At 33.8% G+C, this 10,787-nt stretch overlaps 2 protein-coding genes across 2 annotated transcripts; one reads left to right on the plus strand and one right to left on the minus strand.

The window, feature by feature from the left end:
- Positions 1-1,313: 1,313 nt before the first annotated feature.
- LOC115708099 (superoxide dismutase [Fe], chloroplastic) lies at positions 1,314-4,259 on the plus strand. Its single transcript, XM_030636286.2, has 9 exons — positions 1,314-1,620; positions 1,687-1,739; positions 1,845-1,919; positions 2,422-2,610; positions 2,984-3,155; positions 3,258-3,376; positions 3,498-3,524; positions 3,622-3,645; positions 3,776-4,259. The coding sequence occupies exons 1-9, from the start codon at positions 1,419-1,421 to the stop codon at positions 3,977-3,979; spliced, it is 1,065 nt and encodes a 354-aa protein (XP_030492146.1). The 5' UTR covers positions 1,314-1,418; the 3' UTR covers positions 3,980-4,259.
- On the minus strand, positions 3,798-6,677 carry LOC115708098 (cell division cycle 20.3, cofactor of APC complex-like). Its single transcript, XM_030636284.2, has 8 exons — positions 6,412-6,677; positions 6,196-6,294; positions 5,891-6,082; positions 5,504-5,770; positions 5,322-5,424; positions 4,895-5,211; positions 4,612-4,773; positions 3,798-4,511 (listed from the first exon to the last, which is right to left on the minus strand). The coding sequence occupies exons 1-8, from the start codon at positions 6,508-6,510 to the stop codon at positions 4,368-4,370; spliced, it is 1,383 nt and encodes a 460-aa protein (XP_030492144.1). The 5' UTR covers positions 6,511-6,677; the 3' UTR covers positions 3,798-4,367.
- Between the last annotated feature and the right edge of the window lie 4,110 nt (positions 6,678-10,787).

A 10,787-nucleotide genomic window follows, 5' to 3' on the forward strand; every position in this document is an offset into this window, starting at 1 on the left:
TACAGTTGTTTTGTAGTTTTATTATAGTTTTGCTACTTGCATATGTTATTTCACTATAAAATTAATATGCAATTATTTACACAAAACTTACTATGTATAACTACTATTTCTTAGTCCCCATCAAATTAAATTCTTGCATAATATATAAACTATCATAAAACGATAATGCAACTATAAGGCAACTATTTGCACTTGCATACAGTTGTTTTGTAGTTTTATTATAGTTTTGCTACTTGCATATGTTATTTCACTATAAAATTAATATGCAACTATTTGCACAAAACTTACTATGTATAACTACTATTTCTTAGTCCCCATCAAATTAAATTCTTGCATAATATATAAATTATCATAAAACGATAATGCAACTATAAGGCAACCAAAACAAAAAATAAACAAACTTATACATAATTGGTTGTACCTTAATTCGATTTTACTCTTTTTATTTTATTTTTCAAAAAATATATTTATATTGAAAACCAGTAATCAATCAAAATGTAACTGTATATAACGTAGATGTATTATTCATGAGGTTTTTTTAAAAATTTTCACATCATACATTGTTTTGAATTTGGTGGGAGCTCCAGATCTGTTTGTTACAGATCTACATTTCATGAATCTGGATTTCGATATTAGGGGGAGTTGTTTTGATCGAATAAAACAGAAAACAAATGTGTAATTTCAGTTTCTTCACAGTTTTTCCGATTTTTTTTTTCGTCATTTTCAGTTTAAATCATTGCAGGTCTTCTTTTTCAGTTGATTTTGCCAGAATTAATAGTTGTATTTTTCTCGTTTTGGTTTCATTTTGGTTGTTTTGCGGTTTTGAAACGAGCGCGTATTTTCATCTTCATGGTTCGCTCTGTACAGCTGAAGGCTTAGTGCATGTGGTATTTTTGTAAATATTTGTATGTGGACTGTATAAATGTTTAATGGGCCGGCCCAAAGTATTTTTGTAATTTTTTTTCCTTTTTTGTATTTTTCTGTTTTTTTCCCTAAAATAAATTGTTTAAATATTATTTTTTATATTATAAATTATTTTGAATTTTTCAAAATTTTATAACATGTCTTAAATAGCTATAGTGTACATAAATATGAAGAAAAAAAAATAGACTAATTTTTTTTCTATTTTTTTTTTAAATACCTATAGTTATAGAAAGTACACCAATACATATCTTAAATAGGAGATGCACATTAAAATCACCTTATATTTTTTCTTAAAAATTACTATATTGGTAACCTATTCTATCCCCTATCCTCACAAATGGGGTTATATTATTAAAAATAGAAACTTTAAATATTTTGTGAGATATAGAAAATGGGGGAGCGAGAGAAAAGCCTAAAAAAAAGTCTTAGAATTTAAACGCACCCAATAAGGTTTAGTACCAGAACTAGTACCTTTGTTTTAGTAAGTGCAGTACATGTTAGTACCGATAACGACGGAATATTTCTCTACTCCATTTACTCCTCCTACTACCTTCCCCAAACGCCTACCTCTCACTCCCGCAACTCTGTCAATCTCGTTTCTCATATCACAAATGGTGGCGCCAGTAGCAGCAGCAACCACTACCACTGCTAGGCCTTATTCACCACTACCTTCTTCACTTGTTCCATCATGTCAAGGTAGTTCACCATTGTTCTCTTTCTTTTCTTTCTTAACATGGTTTAATGGGATTTCAATATCAACAGGACTTCGTGGAAATTTGGGTTCAACTCGTACCTTGCAATGGCCAAGGAAAGAAGTGAGCTTTTCCCTTATTTTTGTACTGGGACAAGTTGAATTTTCTCTCGTTTGGTTTTCGAGAATATTCCAGTTTCTTTTTTACTAAATTACTTTTAATAAGCAGAGACAGTGTACTAGGAAGGCCAGTTTTAATAAAGTCACTGCCCAGTTTGAGCTAAAGCCTCCCCCATATCCATTGGTAAGTTAATATAAAGTTTCTCTTGCTACCTCTCGTATGATGTTTTCTTTCGTTTTTGTTCTTTGACATGTTTAAGGTTATTTTGGTTTGGACCTCTTTGGTTTTTTCCTTTGGGGACACTAAATTTTGGGTTGAGTTTCAATATCATTTTGTCCTTCTACATGAGTAAACTTTTGACTCCCCAACTAGTCACTCAGGTGTTTGTCAAATGTTCTTAAAGGAGAATTTTGTGTAACAAATAAAAGAAATAGAGTTTAAAGGTAATATTGTTTTTGTACAATTTGTTTAGTAGTGGAAACTGGGAAGTTAAAGATTTTCAAGTAAATCCCATTTTTTTTATTATTATTGATTGTATTGAGAACTTTCATAATGATGATAACTCTAGCAAGTTTATTCCAAAAAAATAAAAAGAAACAATTGTAGATATCATGGTTGCTTAATGAAACTATATTACAGTGTTAAATAACTTTGCTAAATTTCATCATCATACATTATGTGGCAGAATGCTTTGGAACCGCATATGAGCAAGAACACCTTTGATTTCCACTGGGGGAAGCACCATAGGGCTTATGTGGATAACCTGAATAAGCAAATTGTAGGAACAGAACTAGAAGGAATGTCTTTAGAAGATGTTATAGTCACTACCTACAACAAGGGGAATATTCTTCCTCCTTTCAACAATGCAGCGCAGGTAAGAGTTTTTGAGTTGATAGCTAGTGTTTTGATTGGATTAGGAAAATGTATTCAAACAAGAGTATCATATGGTTGTGAACTTGTATTTAGCATTGGAAGAATCTGTTTTGTTAAACTCCTATTTTATTAATTTAACTTGGTTCTTCAAAATATGATTTCAGTTACTTTTCTCATTAGGCATATAGTCTGTATTCTTTTGGTAGTTGATAGAAGGTGCTATGAATGCCATAAGAGCTTTGATTGTAGTAACCTTAACACATTGACTTACTTTCACATCGTTTCTCTCGCTCTCATAGACAAACATGCACAATAAGTAATTTATATATTTTCAGTAGCCTTTGTTGAAGTTTCCAGTTGCTTATATGCTGCAGATTTGGAACCATGATTTCTTTTGGGAATCCATGAAACCAGGTGGGGGAGGAAAGCCATCCGGGGAGCTTCTAGAGCTAATCGAAAGAGATTTTGGATCATTCGATAAGTTTGTTGGAGAATTCAAGACAGCTGCAGCTACACAATTTGGATCTGGCTGGGCTTGGCTAGCATGTGAGTGTTATATTAAGCTTTGCTATCATATCAGCAGTTTGTTCAATATAAAAGTTCTGTTTTTGTATTAACTTTCATGGTTTTCCTTGCATTTTGATATAGACAAAACAAATACACTTGATGTCGGAAATGCAGAAAACCCTAAGCCAACAGAGCAAGATAAAAAGCTTGTGATTGTGAAGAGCCCTAATGCTGTAAACCCACTTGTTTGGGATTACTATGTGAGTTTTATTATCGACAAAACCATTTCATGATTCAATTTATTAACAGATATGCATCATAAATTTGATATTCCCAGTTACTTTTGTGTGTAATGATATTTTATTTATTTATTTCATGCAGCCCCTTCTTACCATTGACGTTTGGGAGGTATTCAATTTTTTTTGTCTTCATTTTTAATTGAATCGAAAAATGTTAGTTACTGATTACTGACCTCTGGATTTGTTTTTTTTTTCTTCCTCAACAGCATGCTTACTACCTTGATTTTCAGGTGAGATTTCTTATTGACTTATCGTGAATTGTAAACGAAAAACAGTCTGCCCTTTCTTTTCATTGTAAAATCTTTGGAAAGTGTCTAATGCTGCAAAATCTGACAAAATTTTCTTTTATTATTCATGTAGAACCGACGACCAGATTACATATCACTCTTCATGGAGAAACTTGTGTCATGGGATTCCGTCAGTTCTAGACTTGAAGCAGCAAAGGCTCAAGCTGCTGAAAGAGAGTTAGAAAAAGAGAGGAAAAAGGAGGAGAACAATCCATCAGACAGTGAAGATGACGAATTATTAGTAGACAGTATTAGTGATGACTCAGAAGCTGAATGATTTCTTTCTATTTTGCCGTGACGTGAGAATAGTAATCTTAGAAATTCCTGGTAAAAAAAATATTATATGTGAAGGTGATATAGAGGTCAGTGTGTGTCACTACTCAGGACTCATGAGATACTCATACCAAGATTTTGTTATTTCTATTGTATTGTGAATGTCTATGCTTGAGTATGTAGTTCTCTGTTGTCATTTGAAATAAATTTGAGAACACTATTTCATTCTCTGAACATGTCATGTACAAAATATTAATCTTAATCATGTAACTGTCTTGAGCTTCTTGTTCGGCTGCTTTTTAAAAATCAAATAATCTACTACCAAAATTCACTATTGAATCTAATCTTCTCTGTATTGGAGAGCAATAAATAATCCTGTTTGTAGGATTTCATTATCTTATAAGAGAAGTCTTGAGAGATAAAAGGCCATCTAAATCTGAAAGCTTTGTATGGTCAGCACGAGGCGGTCCAAACAGGTCCCAAAATCGAAGTGTCTCATCTGCACCCGCTGATACCACAGTTAACCCATCTGGGCTCTGCAGGCAAACCAGAAAAAGAAAGTAAGTTCCATGTTCTGAATCTTTAAAGAAATCTCAGCTAGATTTTAATAAAACATCGGTTGTAGTATATCCAAACCTGCGAAAGATGGAGAATTCGGGATGCATGCCGCTTTAAGTCTCCCACTTTAGTTAAGGATGGATACCTCCACAAACATAGCTGATTACCAAGGCCGCCATAACCGAAGCCATGTCCACTCAGCAGCTCCTTGTGATGCCTGTTCCACTCAAGTCCACATATCTGGAACCACACAGCAACAACGCCATGATTTACACAGCCAGAAAAAGATAGCGATGCATTCTCGGCCAAAAAATAATTGTTTAAACACGAATGAGAACAATGAAAGTACACCATAACTTACCTGAGCATAGGTCTCTATGCTCTTGATGCAGGTGCCGTTTTGCGTATTCCATAGCTTAATAGTTCCATCATTGGTGCCTCCTCCTGATGCAAGCAATTCAGACTGATACGGACACCACGCAAGAGCCTTCACTGCAGCACAATGGTCTTTGAAACGGTGCAAGAACTGTGATGAGATCATTTTAGAAGATTCCCATATGTGTATGAGATTTTCATTGCCACCACTCGCCAACATTTTGCCGCCTTCTGACCATTTCAAACCACAAACTTCTTCTTTGTGTACCTCTAATCGGGAAACCAGTTTGTTTGCTACCCTTACTGCAAATAATTAAAATGATTTCAGAATATACAAATTGTGAAAAAAGTTCAATCAACAAATCCATTAAAAACCAGATCAAAGTAGCTGAAGATAGGTGAACAATATTTACCATCATGGTTAATGATGGACTTGTCTTGACTTCCAGATGTAAGAATGTGACCATTCCATGCAACAGTTGATATCCTATCTGTATGATAATCCAAGCTTCTAACCTGTCAAAGAATAACAGCTTCAACAACGAGTTTTCTAAGTAAAAGAAAAACTTCTAATGGTAATGGTCAAGAACTTTACAAGTTTAGAAGTCTCATGATCCCAGAGTTGAAGTTTGGAGCTCATATATCCAACTGCCAAAAGTTTGGCATCATTAGACCAGGCTAGACTTGTAGGAAGATCATTCTCAACATCTTGAAATAGCTTCTCTACTTTCAGAGTCTTGGAGTCCCAGAGGTATAATTCTGATCCCAATGCCACTGCAAGAACGTTGTTCTTCCCCCAATCCATGATATTCATATAGAAGTCATTTACAATTCTTGGTGCATCTAAAATCCTGGTTTCTCCCTACACACGCAGACTAAAACTTAATAAAGTAATCTAATAATCCACACAAAAAACCAAAGCTAAACAAAAATATAAAAACAGTTGTTGTGTTCTTTAGGTGAACTTGCTTCTTCCCTACACCTTTGGCAAACTTCGAATATGAAACTTCTTGTTATGACTATGCTGTTCCTCTTCCTCATCTCGCCGCTTCTCATCGACACATCGAATCGATCTTCGATTAGATTTTGGACTCCCTCTGAAAACCAACATCCTAAACGGATTACCTTGTGAATCCAAAGTCAGATTGTCCTCTACTTTTTGCCGGTATGATTCCTGAAAATACATTCACCAAGAAAATCAGACTCCCCATGACATAAAGACAAAAGAACTCAAAAACCCTTCAATGAAATTCGATTAAACACACGAAAGTCCATTTTGAAATGTACACTGAATTTCGAATTGTGATGGGGTTTGGTCCTGTTTGTCAACAAACTGTGGGCTTGATCAAGATCCATCAAACTCCTATTTGGTATAAACCGATCTCCCTTTTTTTTTAGTTGTTGAAGAAATGCAATCAAGAAGGAAAATAAAATCAGTAACCAAACTTGTAAAGAAGGAAAAAGAAAGAAGTGTTACAAGAATTAAGGCAAAAAAGTTTAAACCGGAAAATCGTATGGGGTGTTGGGATTGCTACGAAGGCGAGTAGGTGAGAACCAATCTGACTGAAGTTCCCACATGTATGGCTCCGTTGTTTGCGTCATTTTGACTAAGGAATTCAACACTTGTTTCTTTTACTGAAGAGGAAAACAAAAAAGGACGTGGAAGTTGGGAGGTGAAGAAGAAGAAGTACATCTCCCGCCAAAATTAGTTGTATATATGAGAAGAGGTAATTTGTCAACGGACGACTCAGGAGCGCGCTGGTAACGGTTCGATTTGAGATGGGCCATTATAGGCCCAAACGACATCCAGGCCCAAATAAACCAACGAATATATATGAGGAAATTACACTCTATACCCTTTTTATATTGTCCTCTTTTACTTTTACCTTCTTTTTTAAAATCTATCATTTTTACCTCTTTTTTTAAACATTGTACCAATTTTGCCCCTATCACTTCAAGATACTATCCATGTGATTCTCTTATGTAAGGGTATTTTGGGTATAATACATATAAAAAGAGGTATGTTTCAAATAAATATAAAATTAAAGGTAAATTTGATTAATTGATGAATAAAAGAGGCATTTTTCAACTTACCCCAATATATATAGTGAAATTTACAAAAATACTAAAATTTGGGTTAACTTTTACAAAAATACTGTCACACGAAATTTTTTTCAAAAATACTATGTTTTTATAAAACACCAGTAAAACTCAAAGCAATATAACTCAAAACAACAGTAGAACACTAGTAAAACACCATTAGAACACAAGTAAAACTTAACACAGTATACTGCAGTATGAAACTTATAAAAAAACACAGTAAAAAAGTAAAAAATACCGCCTGACAATATTTTTGTAAAAAAATGACAAAAGTTAGTATACTATGTAAATTTCCCTATATTAATTAGAAATTACGGTGGCATTTGGTAACACTTTTTTAATCAATTTTTTGTTTTTAAAAGTAGAAAAGTGAAAATATTTTTCAAAAACATGTTCAATAAAACTGTTTTTACTTTTCAATTTTATAATTAGAAATCAAAATTTTAAAAACAAAAAAAATCACTTTCAATATTTTTTTAAACAGTTTTTTTTCTTAATCAATCTTTTAGATTACGACCAGACCCGGACCCAAATCTCCTTCCTACGGCCCTGGCGCTAAACCCGACTTTTGACTTGAACCCGAATCCGAATCCGACCCCGAACCTAGACCCGACTTAAATAAAATCAAAAAATAAAAATAAAAATAAAAATGAACTTTACAGAACACACTTTTGTTTTCTGTTTTTAAAATTGAAAAACAAAAGTGGTTATAAAACGCATTTTTGTTTTTAAAAAATTATTTTTTTTAAAAACAAAAATTTTACTTTCATTTTGTGATTAAAAAATTAAAAAACAAAAGTGTTACCAAACGGCACCGTACATAATTAAAAATTTAAACTTTACTTTTTCATGCATATTTGTTTATGGAATAATTACATAAATGTACTATTTTTTTTTGTAAAAAAATTACATTTTTACGTTTAAATTTTTTATATATATATTTTTACGGTTTTTTATAAAAATAACACAAAAACAACAAAAAAAACTACATAAAAGTAACATGAAAATAACATTAAAATTATAAGAAAAAATAACATACAGATAAAAAAAAATCAACAATAAATTAACAAGAGTACAACATAAAAAGATCGTATTTTCTATAAATAAATCAAAAAATTGTAAAAATACTTAAAATTCCGTAAAACCGTATTTTTGTAATTTTTTTTATTGTTTTTGTATAATTGTCAAATAATCTCTTTTTTAATTTATTGGGGTTATAGACTTTTTGTTCTTTTTACATTTTTATGGGATTTTCTATGCCATAGTTTTGTAATAAAGTTTTCAAATACCATATTTTATAGGGTAAATGGCGGCAAAACCCCCAATACTTTCGTTTTGGTTTCATTAAACCCCCACAACCCAAATTTCTGCGGGTAAACCCCCAAAACTAGGAAACTGTTAGCAATTTAACACTTCCGTCCAAATTTAGCTGTTAACTGCCATGTTGGATTGTCAACGTGGACACAATAAACACGTGGCACAATTTTATTGGTCCACGTAAATAATTATTTAAAAAAATAATTTAAAATTAAAAAAAATTAAATAATATTTCTTTTTTTTCTTTCTTTTTTTCTTTTCTTTCTTTTTTTTCTTCTTTCTTCTCTCTCTCTCTCTCTCTCTCTCTCTCTCTCTCTCTCTCTCTCTCTCTCTCTCTCTCTCTCTCTCTCTCTCTCTCTCTCTCTCTCTCTCTCTCTCTCTCTAATATGCAGAGGCAGGCAACATCTGCCCAGACCACCGCCCAGATCACCCTTCCTCCACCCAAACCACCACAACCGAACTGCCCACCACCACCAAAACCCCACATCTCAGATCCAAACGCATCAAAGAGACCTAAACACCTACCCAAATTCGGATCCCGATTCCATAAAAATAAATAAACACAAATTAAATCCACAAGAAAAAAAAAACTTCAGATTAAAGAGAAAGAAAATCGCAAGGGTGAGAGAGAGAGCTCACTGAAAATCGTAAGGAGTCTGTCGTGAGATCTGAGATCTCGAACTCCAGCAGTGGTGGCGTTCCTCAGTCGCATGCTGCTTCCATCTCCGGCAGTGGTGGCGTTCGTCCCAGAGCCTTGGTGATGAAGATGAAGAGGAGGATGAAGATGATGAGGTTGAGAAGTTTATTAGGTTGAGAAGTTGATCTGGACTGAGAGAGAAAGAGAGAGGAGATCGAGAGAGAGTGATAGAGCGAGAGTGATAGAGAGAGAGAGAGAGAGAGAGAGAGAGAGAGAGGGAATCGTTTCATAGGAAAAAGAAAGAGAAAGAAAAGAAAAAAAAAGAAAAAGAAAAAAAGGAAAAAAAAAAAGAAAATTATTTATTTTTTTATTTATAATTTTTTTTAAATTTTTATTTTTTTTTAAATAATTATTTACGTGGACCAATAAAATTGTGCCACTTGTTTATTGTGTCCACGTGGACAATCCAACCTGGCAGTTAACAGCTAAATTTGGACGGAAGTGTTAAATTGCTAACAGTTTCCTGGTTTTGGGGATTTACCCGCAGAAATTTGGGTTGTGGGGGTTTAATGAAACTAAAACGAAAGTATTGGGGGTTTTGCCGCCATTTACTCTATTTTTTATTTTATAGTTTTTCAGTTTTGAACAACAATTCCCTCTGTCTCTCTCGTTCTCGTTCTCTTTCACTTTCGCCTGAGACCCAAACCAACCACTAGTTCCACCTCAGCCACATTCGTGTTGTACAAAACCTTCCACTAATATACGACGAGATTCGTGGAAGACCAAACCTCCAATCAGGGATCGACGACAGTGTTAGTCTAGTCTACAACAAGATCTAGTTGGCCAAGGACGATTGAAGAAAAAAATAAACAGAAAACCATAGCTGACGAATAAACCTTCCTTTCTTCTTTTTTCTTCGTCTAAAACCCCAACAAATAAAAATGGTGCTTTCGCGACTTCAACAGTCCATAATCTCGCAGACTCTTGCACTGTTACGAGCTCGTCTCCTCTCATCTTCATCCTCCAAATCCTTCACTCGGTACCATCTCTTTCTATCCATAAATACTTTTTACGCTGCGAAGTGCGAATTCGAATAAATGTATCGAAAAGAAATTGATTTAGTATTTTTCAGATTCTATGGTCAGTCCTGGCTGGCAGTGTTGATTGTTGTTATAGTTGTTTATGGTAATTGTTGGATTTGATCGAGTTGGTATTAGAAGGTTTAGTGCTTTGAGATTTTTCTTTTTGGGGTCCTGAAATAGGCTAATTTTTACCAACTTTATGGTTGTGGTTAGAGGAGTTCTGGTTATGATTGAAATTGCAATTTTCTTGTGCAGCCATTATGTAGTAGTATTGAAATGTGTGTTTTGTTGGATATTATTTTACCAGGATCTTAGATCTACTCACAAGTATGTTGATTAACACCCTAAATATGAACTTCTAAAACGATTATAAAATTAAACACATATAAAGTATGAGAAACCTTACATTGGGTGCAGCGGAATAAAATGTCTCATTCCGTTCAGATCTCTAACCCTTGTATCCTTTCTGTCGCAGAGTATTATCAAGATCTGAACCTGGATCTCTTTCTCTCCTTTCTTTAGTGTTGAATCTCCTTCTTGTTGAATGTCTTTCTTCACGATCTTCCTCACTATGATTGAGGTATCACTTGCTGTGTGTGGGCACTACTCTATCACTAAGAGGTTCGAAATTTACAATGAAGAAGAAGAGGAGGTAGGTGGCGGCTAGGTATAGAGAGAGAAGGCTCAGGTTTTTCTCTGAAGGAAACAAGATGTGAAAGTGTATATTTCCTGAAGCCTTCACT

The sequence above is a fragment of the Cannabis sativa genome, chromosome 1, assembly GCF_029168945.1.
Source record: "Cannabis sativa cultivar Pink pepper isolate KNU-18-1 chromosome 1, ASM2916894v1, whole genome shotgun sequence".
NCBI lineage: Eukaryota > Viridiplantae > Streptophyta > Magnoliopsida > Rosales > Cannabaceae > Cannabis > Cannabis sativa.